Below are 19,296 nucleotides of genomic sequence, written 5' to 3'. Positions count from 1 at the left end.
CATTTTGCTCTTCTTCCTTTGGTGAAGGTCTTTGGGGTTTACCAGGAAGTCTCTGTGGTAGGCGACAGATTTAAGTTGTTTAGCTCCCCGAGCATATCTAAAGTGCTACTCAGCTTCTCAGCCTTTCGATGAACAGAATCTACGCTCTTCTAAGGCCGACGTGCTAGAATGGCAAGACATCTGGCCAGACTTTCTCGGGGATTCCAGGAAGTGAAACCCAGGGGCTTAGAGTAGTCAGGCATTTCCGCAAAAGGGGCACGACTTCAGTTGCTGAAGGATACAGTAGGGAGGCTGGTGCCATTACCTATCCCCCGCCCCCGAGACAGTCGGCAACCTGAGCCTCCAGAGGTCCTTGTAGTCTCACACCCCTCGGCTTCCGGGAGGCGGGGCGGTAAAAGTTTACCGCCCCCGCGGGATTCTGGGAAGTGTAGTCCTGGAACCCTGAGTAGTCGCAGGTACTTCCATTCAAGACGGCAGTGCTCGGGAATTCTGGGAAGTGTAGTCCAGTAGTGCCGGCTGATCGCAGGCACTTCCGCCCCAGGAGGACGCCGTAGCAGCCATCTTTTCCCTGATTATGGTGTCTCAGGCCTGCCATTCAAACTTCGCCTGAAACGCACCTGGGGCCCGCAGCCACGAGACTTTCATTTGGGGAGAAAGAGGAGGAGCGGCTAAAAACAGAGGTTTGTTGGCCGAGGGAGGCGATTTGCGTTCCCCTGGGCGGAGCTTCTTAGCGTTGGGGACGAGCCCCGGATGGGCGGATGGGGCTCCCCTTGGCCCTTGTCTCCGGGTTTGGGGATCTCCCGGGCTCTCTGTACCCCTGCCCTGGCCCCCCGCCTGCGAGCTAGCGGTCCTCGTACGGCATCGTGTTGGTTGAGTTCCTTGGTCCCTCTGTGTCTTGGTTTGTTTTGTGTAAAAGGCAATTGAAAGTAGTACCGTTCTAGTAGAGTGTTGTGAGGAAAGAAGCGAGATGGTACGAGCAAAACCCTTAAAACTGCCTGGCAGGAGGCTGGTCGCTACTAATACTACTGCAGTTATTCAAGAAGCGCCCGTTTCTCAGTTAGGTTCTGTGAGCCCAGGAAGCTGGATTGTCCTGGACACCTGCCTTTTTTTTTTTTTTTAAGATTTTATTTATTCATTAGAAACAACACACAGAGGGATCCCTGGGTGGCTCAGCGGTTTAGTGCCGCCTTCGGCCCAGGGCCTGATCCTAGAGACCTGGGATCGAGTCCCACGTCAGGCTCCCTGCATGGAGCCTGCTTCTCCCTCTGCCTGTGTCTCTGCCTCTCTCTCTGTGTCTCTCATGAATAAATAAATAAAATCTTTTTTAAAAAAAGAAAGAAACACACACACAGAGGCAGAGACAGACAGGGGAGCAGGCTCTCAGCGGGGAGCCCGATGCAGGTCTCAATCCCAGGACCCCAGGATCATGACCTGAGCCAAAAGCAGACGCTCAGCCACTGAGCCACCCAGGTGACCGACCCCTTTAGCTTTTTGTTGTTGTTGTTTTGTTTTCGGATAAGGGGAGGTTGCTTCTAGCTGGTAGTACTGGGGAACGTGATTTACCAAGAATGGAAACACAATCCTGATTTTTCACAACCTCCTTTCCTTCCCCAGCCCTGACTTCTCAAGAAGCCCCACACAGCGGGGGAGGCAGCAGAGCTCCATGTGAGTAGGAGTTGGCATTCTTCTGCTGAGATAGTCGCATAAATGGGAGAATGTGTGGGACACACACTTGGGTAATGATTATAACTGAGCCTGGGGTGCTGAGTTCTGTTCTAAACACTTTACACAAATGAACACATTTCTGTCACAGTGACTCTGTTAAGTGGTACTGCTGGCTTTTTGTTTTTGTTTTTTAAGGTTTATTTTATTTATTTTAAAGAGAGAGCAGGAGCCGGGGAGGGGCAGGAACAGAGGAAGAATCTCAAGCAGACTCCCCGCTGAGTGCAGAGCCTTATTAGTCAGGTCTGGATCCCATGACCCAAATGGAAACCAAGAGTCTGATGCTTAACTGACTGAGCCACCCTGGCACCCCAGCAGTGAGGGTTTATCCTGGTTTGCATGCTGTCGAGAAGCAGAAGCAAGTTGATTTATGAATATTGTAATAATTTTTAGCTAGCGGGTGGGAGAAACAAAATGAGACTTCAGTTGTCACTTATTAATAAAGTAGTCACTCATGTTGGGGGGGAATAATTCTTGTTTTTGTTTTTTTTTTAATTATTATCATAAATGTCTTTGTCCCTTTGTTATGGAGTGTCTTGTCCTTTTCTTGTTCATCACAATCACTGAGTGGCCCTGTCATTCTCACTGATCAGTGGGAAACACTAATTTCTAGCGGTTGCTGCTACTAGCTTCCAGAGCCATTTTTTGGGTCTCTTTCACAGCCTTATCATTTGTTTTTATTTTTGTGCTGAACCATTTGAGGGCAAGCTAGAGACTGATCCAAATGGAATTAATGACATTGACAACACGCTCTTATCTAATACACAGTTCATATTCAGTTTTCCCAGTTTCCCCCATTGAGAGCAGTTTTCTCTTTGTAGTTCAGGGTTCAGTCCTGTGATAGGCATCAAATTTGGTTTTTATTTCATTATTCTCCTTTAATCTAGAATCATCCAGGGGCCTTTTGCTGGCTTAGTTGGTAGAGCATGCGACTCTTGATCTTCAGATCTTGAGTTTGAGCTCCCATTGGATGTAAAGATTACTTCAAACCAAACAAAAGAATAGAATGATTCCTCAGACTTTATTTATTTAGCTTATGGTATTCGTGAAGAATATTGGCAAATTATTTTGTAGAATGCCTCTCTTTTTTTGGTTTATCTGACATTTGTTCATGATAGGTTTAGGCTGTGCATTAGAAGCAGGGATGACACAGAAGTAAGGGGTAAGGGCGATCTCATTGCAGGGGAAGAACGTGTCAGTTTGTGGAATTGCCCCAATTGCTGGTTTCAACTTTGTTTTCTTGGGTAAGGTCCCTATTTTTCCTTTTGCAGTTTGTATTTTGAGACTATGTAACTATCTTATTTCTTCCCAAACTTTTGCGGTATTTTTAGCACCATTGATGATTTTCTAACCCTTTAGAAATGTTTTTTGGTTTGCCTTCTTGTCTCATCTGTTTATTTCTTATACATTCCTTTATTTATAATAGCATGTTTACAGCTCAGATGCCTGTCTTTTTTATTTAAATTAGGTATGGATTGTCAACCTATTTTTTTTTGCTGTTGCAGAATCTTGGGTTTTATTCGTTTTTTTTTAATATATTTTTTTAAATTTTTATTTATTTATGATAGTCACACAGAGAGAGAGAGGCAGAGACATAGGCAGAGGGAGAAGCAGGCTCCATGCACCAGGAGCCCGACGTGGGATTCGATCCCGGGTCTCCAGGATCGCGCCCTGGGCCAAAGGCAGGCGCCAAACCGCTGCGCCACCCAGGGATCCCCTAGTTTTTTTTTTTTTTAAGATTTTATTTATTCATGAGAGACACAGAGAGGGAGGCAGAGACATAGGCAGAGGGAGAAGCATGCTCCCTGTGGGGAACCTGATGTAGGACTCAATCCTAGGACTCCGGGATCACGACCTGAGCCAAAGGCAGACGTTCAACCACTGAGCCACCTGGGTGTCCCTATTAGTTTTCTTTATCTCCATGCATACCTGTCAAAAGTGTACTTCCTGCTTAAAAAGAAGCTTCACAGGATGCCTTCTTTCCATTAGTAGGAAGACAACCAGAGATTTTGAGAAGTTACTGAGACTCTTCATATGACAGAGGAACAACCTGTGAACTCCATGTATTTTAACAATATTCTGGTAGAAATCACATTTATAGAGGTAATTTCAAACTATAGAATGTGATTCTGCGGAGTATATTACTGCAGTTGCAAAGAAATAAGAAACTGTGATAGGTAGTACTCTGAGAGCTTTCTACCTTACAGCGGTCCCATGAGATTGATACAGTTATTCTCCCCCACTTGCAAATGACAGAACTGAGGCAGAGTGGTGTTAGTCATCTGCCCAAGATGACACTGCTAGTGAATAGCCTAGTCAGGATTTCACCCCACATGTGTTGATTCCAAAGCCCACTCTTAGGGATGTTGTCTCAGTTTATACCCTACCCAAAATAAAAATTGCTACCCCAGAAGCTACAGATGCAATGGGATAGGGCTGTTTATGTGGTCAGGCACGTTGTTTCTTGAGCTACTACTAAAAGGGATCAGGGGATATCTGGTATACTGGCTGCGTTCTGCTCATGGGGCCACGTTCACCTGTACCATCCCAAGGAATGGGTACCTTTCCTAATTCACAAGGAGCCATCCTATAGGTTAATGATGTCCTTGACCAGTTTCCATTGACTTCTTTCTCCTTTTCCCAGTCTGTCTCTCTAGGATTCTGTTTCCCTGGAAGGAAAGAATATGAGCATGTTCAAGGTGAGTAGGGTTTGCCTTTCATGCTATTTTTTTTTTAATTTTTTTAAAATTTATTTATGATAGTCACACACACAGAGAGAGAGAGAGAGAGAGAGGCAGAGACACAGGCAGAGGGAGAAGCAGGCTCCATGCACCGGGAGCCCGACATGGGACTCGATCCCGGGTCTCCAGGATCACGCCCTGGGCCAAAGGCAGGCGCCAAACCGCTGCGCCACCCAGGGATCCCTGTAATATTATTTATTATATTTCTGTGCTGTACTTTTCATCCCTGTGACTTATTTTATAACTGGGAGTTTGTACTTTTTTTCCCTTTCACCTACTTTGTCAATCCCCCAACCCCATAACATACAACTTAAATTTTTTTTTCATTTAATACTACGCAGCACTTTTTAAAAAGATTTTATTTATTTGTTTTGTATTAGGTAATCTATACACCCAGCATGTGCTCAAACTTACTATTCCCAAGATCAAGAGTCACGTGTTTAACTCACTGAGCAGGCCAGGCGCCCCATTCTGATATAACAGTTTTCATCACTGTGCCATATTCTTTTCAAATGTATATACCTATTTTTTTAAACGATTCTCATAGACATTTAGTTTAGGATTTTTACTGTGTTAGGAACACTACAGTGATAGTTTTCCTGATTTAACCTATTTCTTAAAAACAGTTCTGAAAATTACTGCCCTTTATTGTTCTTAATATACCAGGTATTCACAATTGAAGAGGCAGGTTGTATATCTGGTGCATTGGATGTTTTTTAGTAGGATATTTAAATATGGCACAGTCCGTCAAGATCAGACTTCAGCTTCACAAGAAAAGATATTGTTAGGATCTTCCTAATTATATGAGCTAGATTCTGTCTTTCTCATGCCTGAGTCACAAACCCTATGTGTATTTTATTTACTGGTTCTTTCTTCTTAGTGTTTTTTTTTTAAAGTAATATGTAACCTTAGTTTAAAAAATCCAGTGGTACTAAAGGACTTGTCACTCACTGCATTGACGCTTCAGAGGAATTTTATGAAGAAGTGCTTGGTTTTATCTTCATTTGAAATATAAAGACAAGGGGTTGTGAAAAAGACATCTGCTTAAATTGACACAGAACACCAGAGATCGGGAGGCAGAGTATGGTATTCAAGTGAAGACAGATATAGGAAGAGGGATAATTTTTCATTCAGGGACCTGGCATGCCCTTTTGGTTTGTTTCCACACAGAACGCTCCTCCTCACCTGGTTTCCACCTTAGTGGGAAGGCAGATGCTGTCAAACAATGCTGGGACTAAACTGTTAAATGTTTCTGGGGTAATTGGCAATGTTATTACAAGTAAAACCTTTTTAGTTTAGGATGCAGCTGTTAGAATTCTAGGGAGTTTGCTTATTACTGTGCTTACTAAGAGGGTGAGGTAAATAGAGCTTTCTTTTCCATAGCAGCACTTTTTTTTTAAGATGTTATTTATTATTCATGAGTGACATAGAGAGGCAGACACAGGCAGAGGGAGAAGCAGGCTCCCCCTGGGGAGCCTGATGTGGGACTCAGTCCCAGGACTCCAGGATCAGGACCTAAGCCAAAGGCAAATGCTCAACCACTGAGCCAGCCAGGTGCCCCTCCACAGCAGCACTTTTGATGAGGCTGAGGAAAATCGGGGTGTGGCATCGGCAGGAGAGAAGGGCTGGGAAATCTACAGATCACTCAGGGGCCAGAGCTCCTTCCCACCCATCTTTCCCACCTCTCACAGTAGACATTGGTGCATAAGATTGAAGTTATATGTGTTTGTTGTAGGAGGCGGTGACATTCAACGATGTGGCTGTGGCCTTCACAGAGGAGGAGCTGGGACTGCTGGACTCTGCACAGAGAAAGCTGTACCAGGATGTCATGTTAGAAAACTTCAGGAACCTAGTCTCTGTGGGTGAGGACATCCTTCCTCTGGAGGATCTTTGTGAGCTTGGGGTTTAAGGCTTTGGGGCTCCTGAAATGGATCCCTGAGTTTGGGGATTGGACTTTTGCAATCCTATAAGACACAGGATACTTCTGGTCTTTCTGAACAGGCTTTTTCAGGTCTTTTTCATTTGGGTTCTGTAAAAGACTATATAAATGGATAGTATACTGCTATACCTTGTCTATTCGATTTTAGATTTCATTACTATTGCATTAGTGAATTATAAAACTGATGTATTGAGTTTTCTGAGCAATTTTGAATGAAATAAGGGTAAAGAATATCAGAGCTTCTTAGGACACATTGTAGAAAAACTGGCTGATTGCACGAGTGTGTGAGGGCCAGTGGGAGGAGATTTAGGGAAAACAGACGTGGGCTAGAAATAGGTCATTCAGACTTTGTTTTGGTAATACATATCTCTCTGTATGTAGTTGGGTGATGGAAGTAAATGCTATTTCTTCAGTGGGTCGTGATTAAAAAAAAGTTTGAAAAACATTCTTCTGATAGCTTGAATGTGCAGTTGGAACTCCAGTCTCCGGTAAATTTTAGTTCTAGCATGTTAATTTTAACTCCTGACTTTCCATGTTCTCAGGACATCAACCCTTTAAACGAGATAAATGGCAAATAGAAAGAGAAGAGAAGCTTTGGCTGATGAAGACAACAACCCAGATAGAGAGAAATGTGGGTAAGAACCAAGCAGCTGTGAGTTGTCACAGTTACCTGTCCCATTTGTTCAGTTTCTCGCCACCTGTGTGCTGTCACTTATGTCCCAGGTTGCCAGACCTCTTTCCTGGATTGTTGCAACAGTCTTTGGTGCTCCCACCCTTCTCCTACGGTCTCTTCCTTATGTAAGATTATGTTAATCTTCTGTTCAAAAGTCTCTCATGACTTCTTTTACTTACAGTAAAAACCACTTAAAGCAGCTACTAGATAGTCCTCTGTGGTCTGCTGTTCATCCCCCACTGCTTGTCAGTACATCTGTCCTCCCTCTTGCTATGTCTTTTCTGCCTACATTGTCCTTCCTGCCGTTTCTCAGACCTTCAAAGGAAGCTTCTGCCTCAGAGCCTTTCACCTGTTCTCTCTGCCTGGAATACTCTTGCCTTTAACCTTCCAGGCCTCTTCTTTACTTCTTTCAGGTCACTCAGTTCTACTCTCATGAGGGATCTGACCACCCTGTTGAAAATGCTGTTCTCTTGCCTTTCTGTGCCCTCCCTGCCTTATTTTGTGTCAAAGCACTGATCTTCACCTCAAACATATTTTTGTTCATTTGTTTATTATCATACTCCCCTCACTGGAGTGTAATCTTCATGAATGGGGGAGTTTTGTCTCTTTTGTTTCTTGTTCACTGTCCTCAGTGCTTAGAATAGTCCTGGTTCATTCATGGCAGGGGCTCTGTAAATATTTGTTGAGTAAACATGAATGAGTTTATGTATAGGAAAACCTACCCTCCACAGAAATAACTAATAGGTAGTGAACAGATTGATGTGAATAAAGGATATTGCAAAATATTTTTTGTCTTTAAATGAATTTCTAACCTAATTCTAGTTTCTCAAATGCCTGTGGTGTGTGTGTGTGTGTGTGTGTGTGTGTGTGTGTGTTCGCCTTTCTGTACAAGTTGGTCTATACCAGCTCATCCAGAGACCAGTATAGAACCTCTGGCATTGTTTGTTTTTTTTTTTTTTAAGATTTTATTTTTATTATTTATTCATGATAGACAGAGAGAGAGAGAGGCAGAGACACAGGCAGAAGGAGAAGCAGGCTCCATGCAGGGAGCCTGACGTGGGACTCTATCCCGGGACTCCAGGATTGCGCCCTGGGCCAAAGGCAGGCGCCAAACCTCTGAGCCACCCAAGGATCCCCTGGCATTGTTTTTATAACCAAAATGAACACCATTCTTCCCCTGTGGCTTTCCATTAGTAGCAGAGCATATTCATTTGGGGTGGAAATTTTTTTTGATTGTGGATTCTTCTGTCCCCTTTTATTAGGCAGCTCCCTCAGAGAAGAGAAGAAATTCAGTTTCCATACCTCTGTCAGGGAATGAAAAGGTCTCAGAAAATAGCCAGCTTGTGAGTTAGCCTTTCCCTTAAAAGATTTGCCCACCTGCATCCCATTTGCTTCTTACAAAATCCACATGTATAATTTACATTGTTACTTCAGGCATTGTGTTTGTGTATAGATTCAAATATACGACTTTTGAAGGCATTTCATATAATGACAGCTTTACTGCTTGTAATGATTCACTAATCATTAGTTTCTAGTCTGTTTCTTCTAAATATTATAAGCTATGGAATTTATTTCCCAGCTCACTAATAAACTGCATTCTTCACTTTGAAAGTCATTCTTGTTGACGGCCTGTATATCTATATCCCAAAATTTTCCACACTATTTTCAAAGAGACAGCATTCTTCCCTGGCTTCTAAATTTGACTCCTATTGGGGAGTTGAGGATATTTAGACCTTACAAAACCCTCAGAAGGATCTAGTACACAGGTCTTCATGCTTTTATTTCTTTAGCACCCTTAATTTTCTCATCAATACCCCCTTGGTGTACTGCTGCCTCTGATGCAACCTTTTGGCTTCTTTAGCAAACTGTATTCTCCCGTCCTTGTCCTAGTTCAGATACCTTACTTGCAAACACTTTTGCTACTCTGATTTGTTTACACTTAAACTGGGATTTAGAATTCTAGATATTCTCAGACATCACACTGGGTTTCATCTATGCATGCACTTTTTGAGCACCTACTAACTGCTAGGCATGTTAAAAGCTGAAAAGGTGTCAACACTGCAAAATTCTTGTCCTTACTGATTTTGTACTGTGGTAGGAAAGACATGATTTTTGAAAAATGACTTAAAATGGTATGTCAGATGGCACTAATTTTGTTTCAGATGGATTTCATTAATGCTCTGTGGTTGGGAGTTTAATGGACTACCTCTTGGTTTCTTTTTTTTTTTTTAAAGGTTTTTATTTATTCATAGAGACACAGAGAGAGAGGCGCAGACACACACAGGCAGAGGGAGAAGCAAGCTCCATGCAGAGAGCCCGATGTGGGACTCGATCCTGGGTCTCCAGGATCACGCCCTGGGCTGCAGGCAGCGCTAAACCGCTGCGCCACTGGGGCTGCCCTACCTCTTGGTTTCTATCAGTATTTAAGCCAGAGTATTTCACATGTGGTGGAAAAGAAGCTGAATCATCCTGAGGTTCATTAAATTCTCATACTGTGTCCTAAGTGTGAAATCTTGACTCTTTGAACAAAGTTTTTGGTTGTCCACATCTCTGAATTCTGTCCCTATAGGAGGAAACAATCAGGATGAGCTGAGGAATTTTCAAGACAAAGGACCACATGAAGAGCTGTCCTGCTGGCAAATCTGGCAACACATTGCAAATGACCTAACCAGATGTCAAAACTCCATGATAAATAGTTCTGAGTTTCACAAACAAGGTGATTCCCCCTGCCAGCTTGGGGCAGAACTCTCTATTCAGATTTCTGAGGAGGAGAACTGTGGGCTAAATTGTAAAGTGGATGGTCCTAATCGTACTGAAAACTCAGACTTTGCAATTTTGAGAGTCCAGGACTCATGGAGGAAAACTTTGACTGAATCACAGAGTTACCGGAATAGATATCAGCAGATTTCCATGAAAAATAAGCTGTGTCGGTGTAAACAGAATATTGATGTTGTCAGTTGGATTTCACATCACCTTGATCATGGGATACACAGAAGTGACAAATCTTACAGCCATGATGATTGTCAGAAAGGCAGCATGAAGGTTTCAGCATTAGACCAGGAGAGTATGATCCACATGAGACAAAAACCTTACCAGTGTAATGAATGTGAAAAAACCTTCAGTGATCTCTCCACCTTTGATCTTCATCAGCAGTTACACTCAAAAGCAAAGTCCCATATGTGTAGTGAGTGTGGAAAAGGCTTCCGTTATAGCTCAGTTCTTCGTATTCATCAGAGAGTTCACATGGGAGAGAAAGGCCATAAGTGTGGTGAGTGTGGTGAGGAATTCAGTCAGAGCTCACTTCTACAAACCCATCAGAAAGTCCACACTGTAGAGAAGCCTTTCAAATGTGAGGAGTGTGGGAAAGGCTTTGTTCGTAGATCAGCACTTACTGTTCATTGCAAAGTCCACACAGGAGAGAAACCTTATAATTGTGAGGAATGTGGGAGGGCCTTCAGTCAAGCCTCTCATCTTCAGGACCATCAGAGGGTCCACACTGGGGAGAAACCATTCAGATGTGATGCATGTGGTAAAAGCTTCAGTCGGAATTCACATCTTCAGTCCCACCAGAGAGTCCATACAGGAGAGAAACCATATAAATGTGAAGAATGTGGGAAGGGCTTCATTTGTAGCTCAAATCTATACATTCACCAGAGGGTACACACAGGAGAAAAACCGTACAAATGTGAGGAGTGTGGTAAAGGCTTTAGTCGACCTTCAAGTCTTCAGGCCCATCAGGGTGTTCATACTGGAGAGAAATCCTACATATGTAATGTGTGTGGTAAAGGCTTTACTCTGAGTTCAAATCTTCAGGCACATCAGAGAGTCCACACAGGAGAGAAACCATACAAATGCGATGAGTGTGGGAAGAGCTTCAGGAGGAACTCCCATTATCAAGTTCATCTAGTAGTCCACACAGGGGAGAAACCCTATAAATGTGAGGTATGTGGGAAGGGCTTCAGTCAGAGTTCATATCTTCAAATCCATCTGAAGGCGCATAGCATAGAGAAACCTTACAAGTGTGAGGAGTGTGGGCAGGGCTTCAATCAGAGTTCCCGACTTCAGATTCACCAGCTGATCCACACTGGTGAGAAGCCATACAAATGTGAAGAGTGTGGAAAGGGATTCAGTCGTCGAGCAGATCTCAAAATTCATTGCAGAATCCACACAGGAGAGAAACCATATAATTGTGAGGAGTGTGGGAAAGTATTCAGGCAGGCCTCAAATCTTCTGGCCCATCAGAGAGTCCACAGTGGAGAGAAACCATTCAAATGTGAAGAGTGTGGGAAGAGCTTTGGTCGCAGTTCACACCTTCAAGCCCATCAAAAAGTCCACACAGGAGAAAAGCCGTACAAATGTGAGGAGTGCGGGAAGGGCTTCAAGTGGAGCTTGAATCTTGACATGCATCAGAGGGTCCACACAGGAGAGAAACCCTACAAGTGTGGGGAGTGTGGTAAGCACTTCAGTCAGGCCTCGAGTCTTCAGCTTCATCAGAGTGTCCACACTGGAGAGAAACCATACAAGTGTGACGTGTGTGGGAAGGTCTTCAGTCGCTCTTCACAGCTACAATCTCATCAGAGAGTTCACACAGGAGAGAAACCTTACAAGTGTGAGACATGTGGTAAGAGCTTCAGCTGGCGATCAAATCTTACCATTCATCACAGAATCCATGCTGGTGATAAATCCTATAAAAGTAACAGGAGTGGTAAGAACATCATAGAGTCCACACAGGAAAATAGTTCTATAAAATGATTTTTTTTAAAGAAAACTCAAGTGTCATGTGAATTCTTCCAACATGAAGTTCAAAAGGAAAAATCTTTTGTTTCATGAAAGTCAGTGTTTGAGCCACAGGTTAACATATCCCAATAGGAGGCCACACAGCAGAGAACACTTGTAAGTGGCATAGTAAGGTCCAGTTTGAACTTTGACCTTTATTAAATACTACTCAGGGGAGAGGCTTTGGAAAGTATGAGTTTTATCAGGCCTTATATAAAAATATAATGGACATACTAGAATGCCCATTAGAATGTAAGCTCCATAAATGCAGAGACTTGTTCTGAACCTACATAGTCTTAACATTGCCAGGTACTTGGGAAGTGCTCAATATTTGTTAATAAGTAAGGAAAATGTAGACTTGAAAATAGTGTTGAGATCACCTCTGGAATTTCATAAAAAAATTGTATTCAGAACTGGTAACCTAAATGTGGCCTTAGTAAAATTAATTCAGGGAGACACACTTGAAATGTGAGAAAACTACTCAGTACTGCAATCTGTCATAGTAATCTGGCATTACTTTGTTGTGATGAGCTCCTGTCTTCCCCAGCTTCTTATCAAGTTGGGTCTTATCATCTTGGACTTTGAACTTAGACTGCATACAATCAGTGGAACACCAGATAGTTATCTTTTTGTGACAGCATAGATTGAAAAATTGATTGCTAATCCTACAATAAGCCGTTACACTATTGATTTTTATTCTCAAGAATGTCAAGGCAGGAGTTTAAGTGTCACAAAGTTATACTAATGACAAACATTTCTTAGTAAATGGTGAATTGATCATTGGTTGATCATTGGTCATTCTCCACCTTTCCATCCAGATTTTGATGTGATTGCTTTTTAAGGATTTTAGCATTACTTTCATAAAAATTTCTTAGGTAGAGAGACTGAAGTAAATTATTGTTGTCAGGCTCTCTCTACCCTCTTATTTCTTCCTCTCCCCAGCCTGAGAAAGGGGAAACAATTATCTGTTGGAATTTGGTAATTTTATCAAGCACATTGATTACTGAGCATGACTGACTTTCACACTTTTTCCTAGCAGTGGATTGAATAATTGCTTTTTGGTTTGTTTGTGTAGAGTCCCAAGCAGGCTCCACACTCAGTGCGGAGCCTGACACTGGGCTTGATCTTATGACCCTGACATCATGACCTAGCTGAAATCAAGAGTTGGATGCTTAAGTGAGCCACCCAGGTGCCCCAGTTAATTGCTTTTTGAAGTTGATCAGTTACATATCAAAATACAGAATGTGGAATCCCTTTGATCTGGAGGTGATAGAATAAGAATTCATGATTAGGAGATTCAAATAGCACATTCAGTAGCACGTTAATGCTGTTAACTAAATTTTAAAAAGTGGAAATATGTTTAGTGATAGGAATTTATATAACTTGATAAACGTGCAGTAACATTAATTAAAATCATGGCTAAGACTTGAGACAAGAAGGTAACAGTTTAAGGTAGTTTAGGGATGTCAAATATCTTAAACGTGTGTCTGAATGTGTTAATGCATTCAGTCATGTGAAGGAATATATAAACAGTGGCAAGATTTTCAGGGATTTTTACATATTTAATTCAGAGTTTTTATTGAGCATCGGTTTTATAGTAAAATACTGTTATTTTACAGTAGCAGTAAACTATGTAAAATATGATTTTAAAAGTTTCTGAGAACATACCCTTATGTAGTAAGAAATCCTATCATGTGGCATAAAAGACCAAAATTAAGGAGCAGAACTCTGGAAATCAGTTGTAAGAAGAAACAAGTTTCCATGGTCATTCAAAGACAGATACATTAGTAATTATATACCTTTAACTAATGTATTTTAAGTTTAAGCATAAATCCATGTTATACTAATCCAATTATACTAGAAGGTTCTAGTATAATTCCAACACTGGAAATTTATCCTCGTTATTATCAGACTTCATTTCTAGGTGTATAAATATCCCAGAGTACGGGCTGGTCCTTTCCAGTGCTTGGTCTGATTAGGGAAGTAGCTGGGTCTTTCCAGACACTGTGGCCCAGAGAACCTTGAGCTGTGGGAGAAAAGGAATGATGAGAAAATTGTTTACCAGGTAGCCAAGTGGGCAAATCTTGAAGATGGAGAATAAAAGTTCATATGTTTTGAGGTAAAATTTAACAGATTTCCTAAGGAAAAGATAAACATAAGGGAGCATCTAGCATGTTGGGAACAAGCTTTTGAGCAAGTTTGAATACCATTTCCTACTTCATCATTTCACTAATGTTTAATGGTTCTGTAGTTAATGGGCTTTACTCAGCAAAGGATGAATATAATATAATGTGAAGGCAGGTTTCCAAAGTTGACTTTTGGACCCCACCTTCACATGCTATCTCAAATTGCATTAGATGTGGGAAATCCTATTCCCTTCATGTTTAGTTTTGTTTAGTAGGTACCAGGGTAGCCCATCAACTCTCAAGGTAATTTGTAGTTTAGTGGGTTAAACCAAAAGTTAGCAAGCTATGCCAGTGGGCCAAATGTGGCCCACTGCTCTTAAAGCTTTATTACTGCCCATTCAATTATGTATCTCTGGCTGTTTTCTCAGTTGCAGTGACAGAATTTAGTACTTGGGACAAACATTGGCCCACAAAACCTAAAATACTTTCTGGCCCTTTACAGAAAATGCCTCCTGGTCCCTGTGTTAAGCTAGAAAGATTTGTATCCCATAGCTGGAAAGACCACAAGTAGAGCAGAACTTAAACCGGGTTCAGTCAGTATTTCAGAATGCGTTCCTTTTGATTCTTGTATCTGCCCTTCTGGTTGATCTTGTTCTTTAGGTTGGTCCAAAGATGATGTAACCATAGGGACTGTTTCTTCACAACTAGTGAAAGAACTAGTCTTTGATTTGTAATTTTGGGTAGTTTACTACTCTGTCCCTGTATGCATTCCTCTGACCTTGACTCCCATCTACACCAAAGATCAAACCTCTAACTGTATCCAGTTCCATTGGCTATTGTAGGCCATTCAGTTTCAACTCCCACTTGACACCATGGGCTCACACTCTGGCCTCTGGGGGATTTTCCTATCTTCATCTTGAACTTGGCTGCATATTAATACTTTTAATAAAAAGAGAACCCAAAGTCAAATTCAGTCAGCAGCTGACTGATAACACATCTATTTACAACCTTGTAGATTCTATTATAGGGCATCAAAGGGAAGGAATAGAAGCCTGAGAAATTGAGGCAGGAATATATGGACGGATTTCAACAAAGCTGAGGCCTTTGACTTCTATATAGGTGAGTCTCCTTTGCCATTAGGAGGAAGCATTTTACTCTGCTCTGACATACTCCCCTTTTGCCTGAAGAACCTGTAATGATTTCCCCCAAGATGGTTTCCTGGCAGGAAACTAGATCCTCTGGTGAGCTTTTCTTATTCTGATCTGAGTTAACATGAGAGTGTGGCCAATTCCATGAGTCCATTCCCATTTCCAGAGTATCTTTTTTTTTTTAATTTTTTATTTATTTATGATAGTCACACACACACAGAGAGAGAGAGGCAGAGACACAGGCAGAGGGAGAAGCAGGCTCCATGCACCGGGAGCCCGACGTGGGATTCGATCCCGGGTCTCCAGGATCACGCCCTGGGCCAAAGGCAGGCGCCAAACCGCTGCGCCACCCAGGGATCCCCCATTTCCAGAGTATCTTAAAGGTCAGGCTGGGTCCTCTTGAAAGAGTCTGATATACTGCCAAAACTATACCACAAATTGTTCTAGACTTCCTCAAAGTGATAGCTATATTTTATGGAGGTTGTACATTAGGTAAGTGGAAATAACCAGAATATAAGGGATGACCAGACACAAGATGACATTAACTCCTGGAACCTCAAATGCATTGTCCCCAGCAATTAGTAGTGGGGCTTACAAACAATGAATAATTAATGGGATGCTTTTGCTCAGGTCCCTATATGGTGGTCTGAATGGATGCTTGCACCCATTGTATGGTTATTTTCCAAGTTCCAAAAAGCAGAGTGGCAATAGAAATACCCAACTACTAGCAGAATTCTCACATTGGTTCCTTCACCCATGAAACAAGGGCTATTTTGATAAGAAAGGACAAATAAACACTAACTGCCTTTCTATTTTTATGTACCCAAATAGAAAACCAAAAGTGTGCCTGAGTGGCTCAGTTGGTTAAGCATCTGCCTTTGGCTCAGGTCCTGGGATTGAGTCCTGTATTGGATGGGCTCCCTGCTCTGCTCTCCCTCTGCCTCTGCCTCTCTCTGTCTCTCATGAATAAATAAAAATCTTTAAAAAAAAGAATAGAAAACCAAAAGCAATACCGTATTCTTTAAGGAGTTCTAGTGATTAGTGCCATTAGCAGTATCTTGAAAGTCATAGGAGTCGTGTTTTCTATCGTATCCCTCTTCAGTGTACTCATTTGATTTGTGCAGGAGACAGGTGAATCTTGGGGAATGATATGGGATTATTGTAAATTTAATTAGGACTTGACATCACATCACAGCTTCAGATGAGGTTTTACTGGAGCAAATTAACACATCTGCTGGCACCTGATAGGCAACCATGGGGCTAACGTGCCTTTTTTTTTTTTTCTCTACCTGTTCATAAAAATCTTCCAAGGAAGTTTGGTTTGGTTTCATCTGGTAGGATTATTGATAAACTTTTATGTCCCCAGGTCAGAGCTACTCCAGCTTCCCAATCTTCACTCACACTTTAGTCTAGGAATTGGCAAACTATGGTCCAACGGCCAAATGTGTCTGCCACTTGTTTTTGTTTTGCTTTGTTTTTAATTTTATTTATTTTTTCATGAGAGAGAGACAGAGACACGGGCAGAGGGAGAAGCAGGCAGAGAGGCCAATGTGGGACTCGATACTGGCACTTCAGGATCACACGCCCAGCCAAAGGCAGACGCCCAACCGCTGAGCCACCTATGCATCCCACCACTTGTGTTTGTAAAATTTTGCTGAAACATAGGCATGACCACTCGTTACATACTGTCTATGGTGCTTTCAGGCTACTATGGCAGAGTTGAGTAGTTGTGATAGATCTGTGCAAAGCCTAAAATATTTACTACCTGGCTCTTTATAGAAATGATTTTATGACCCCAGATATATCTGATTATGTATGAAGTGTCTATGACAGGTATGGACACTGCTTGGATATCACAGCATACATAACATATTTGGGGTTTGGGAGCAAAGTTATGCCATTCTCTGTAGATGATGTTACTCCTGAAAAACAACCTCTGGCTTTTTTGATCCCTAGTTAAAACTAAATATTTGACCACGAGCCAGAAAATTACCATGCAATGATATCATAAATTTGAGTATACCAGTAGCACTTAAACATCAAGTGGAAGTGACTGATGAGACTGGGTTTGGACAGAAGTCACAAAAAGTTGGATGAATAAGTGACTCATTGCCATACTCTGGTTCCTGCTACCATGACTCCCATCTCAAGCCATGCCTGTGGCCTCATGAGGAGTTCTCTGTGATCAGTTGAATGAGAAGGGAAAAATTCGGTACTCTTCTCCATAGAGAACTACACAGCTCCCTGCTAGGAATTTGGTTACACAAGACTATTTCCACCATAGAAGGGACAACACATTGCTTTCATGGGAGAAAAGTTGCTCTAGATAAGGGGTTGCCTTTCCTGCAGCAGTGCTTCTGCCAAAAGCACTGTATGTGGACCTTATAAAATGTTTTATTCTCCCTCATGGCATCCATCCACCATTGCTTGTGCTCTTATTTAAAAAAAAAAAAAAAAAGAATTGTAGCAATTGGGTTCATGTTTGCAGAGTTGACTGGTCTTATACCATGCTCCCTGTTAACCATTCTGTTTCAGTAGCTGGATGTGCCTGGATTCTCAGAATTACTACAAACTCTGATATCTCCTTCCACATTGGTGTAAGGTCCTATTTTAAAATTACCTCATCTCTAAAGTCATTGTGACACAGATTTCCTGATGGGACACTGACTAATATTGAACCCTGTAGTGTAAGTGCCTGACATTAAGCTATTGATTACTGAGGCATTCATTTAAAAAGATTCATTTTGAATAGACAGATTTCCAGCAATATGACACAGTTTCTAGCAAAACAACCGGGTAAGGAACTAGGCCATCTATTTCCATGAATTTACCTTTTCAGAAACCATTGGTGACCTAAATAGCTGACTACTTAGGTGACCTGGTCTCCACTTTCCCAGCCTCTAATTGCACTTGTAGGTTTGAAATTAGCCAACAATGAGTGGACCCATGTAAAATCCCAGACATCCCACCCTTGAAGGTAGAGCCTCAGGTGTGAGCTTGTTCTTTCTGTCTCTTTGACCTCACCGTGTGGCCCTTGGCTATGCCATGTTCCCTCCAGAACATGTGAGTTGCACATTTTATTCCTGTTTTTTTTGTTTGTTTGTTTGGTTTTTTGTTTTGTTTTGTTTTGCTGAAGTGTGTTCTGTGATGATAATAAGAACCAACAAGGGCTGATCCAGGCACAACATTGGCCCCAGTGGGGGAAATGTCTGTGGGGCTCTACACAAGTAATACAGAGCCTGGGCCAGTGCCTCAGGCATCCATAGGCAAGAGTATTACCATCAGTAGGCTTGGACGGACACAACAAACCATTTTTTAAATTATTTATTTATTTTTTTAAAGATTTATTTATTCATGAGAGAGAGAGAGAGAAAGAGAGGCAGAGACACAGGCAGAGGGAGAAGCAGGCCCCATGCAGGGAGCCTGATACAGGACTTGATCTCAGGACCCCAGGATCGCACCCTGGGCCAAAGGCAGGCACCAAACCGCTGAACCACCCAGGGATCCCCCAAACCATTTTTTAAAATAAAGATTTTATCTCCCTCTGCTTGTGTCTCTGCCTCTGTGTGTATGTGTGTGTGTGTCTCATGAATAAATAAATAAAATATTTAAAAATAAAGATTTTATTTACTTATTCATGAGACACACACACACACACACACACAGAGACACAGAGGGAGAAACAGGCTTCCTGTGGGGAGCCCCATGCGGGACTCGATCCCAAGACCCTGGGATCACAACCTGAGCCAAAGGCAGATGCTCAACCACTGAGCCACACAGGTACCCCAACAAATCATTTCTGCTCCTGCTTTTCAGTGACTACCCCTGTCTCAAATGCACTTTCCTAACTTCTATCACCATTGACTGCTTTTCCTTTTGTCTTTACATAAATGGAATTATATTGTATATATTCTTTTTTTTAAAAAATTATTTATTCATCAGAGACACACAGAGAAAGGTATAGACATACGTAGAGGGAGATGCAGGCTCCCTGTGAGGAGCCAGATGTGGATTTTTATCCTGGGAATACAAGATCACGCCCTGAGCTGAAGGCAGACGCTCTATCACTGAGCCACCCAGGGGTCCCTATTGTATATATTCTTTTGTGACCCACTAATTTTGCTCAGTATTCTGTTTTTAAGATTGAACCATATTGCTGTTTATAAGCAAT

The 19,296-nt window shown here is 42.0% G+C and overlaps 1 protein-coding gene across 2 annotated transcripts; it reads left to right on the top strand.

Annotated features, from left to right (window-relative positions):
- The first annotated feature begins 521 nt into the window (after positions 1 to 521).
- On the top strand, positions 522 to 11,843 carry LOC100855887 (zinc finger protein 226). 2 transcript variants are annotated; one of them, XM_038528651.1, is made up of 6 exons: positions 522 to 680; positions 1,615 to 1,665; positions 4,367 to 4,421; positions 6,199 to 6,325; positions 6,945 to 7,037; positions 9,645 to 11,843. In XM_038528651.1, exons 3-6 carry the CDS (start codon positions 4,407 to 4,409, stop codon positions 11,825 to 11,827), a joined length of 2,418 nt encoding a protein of 805 aa, XP_038384579.1. In that variant the 5' UTR covers positions 522 to 680; positions 1,615 to 1,665; positions 4,367 to 4,406; the 3' UTR covers positions 11,828 to 11,843. The 2 variants fall into 2 exon arrangements, with proteins under 2 accessions (XP_038384579.1, XP_038384580.1); XM_038528652.1 differs by lacking the exons at positions 522 to 680; positions 1,615 to 1,665; positions 4,367 to 4,421; positions 6,199 to 6,325 and having other exon boundaries at positions 6,945 to 7,033.
- Positions 11,844 to 19,296: the final 7,453 nt, after the last annotated feature.

The sequence above is a fragment of the Canis lupus genome, chromosome 1 (assembly GCF_011100685.1).
Source record: "Canis lupus familiaris isolate Mischka breed German Shepherd chromosome 1, alternate assembly UU_Cfam_GSD_1.0, whole genome shotgun sequence".
In the NCBI taxonomy this organism is placed as follows: Eukaryota; Metazoa; Chordata; class Mammalia; order Carnivora; family Canidae; genus Canis; species Canis lupus.
This window is presented reverse-complemented; position numbering and strand designations above follow the sequence as displayed.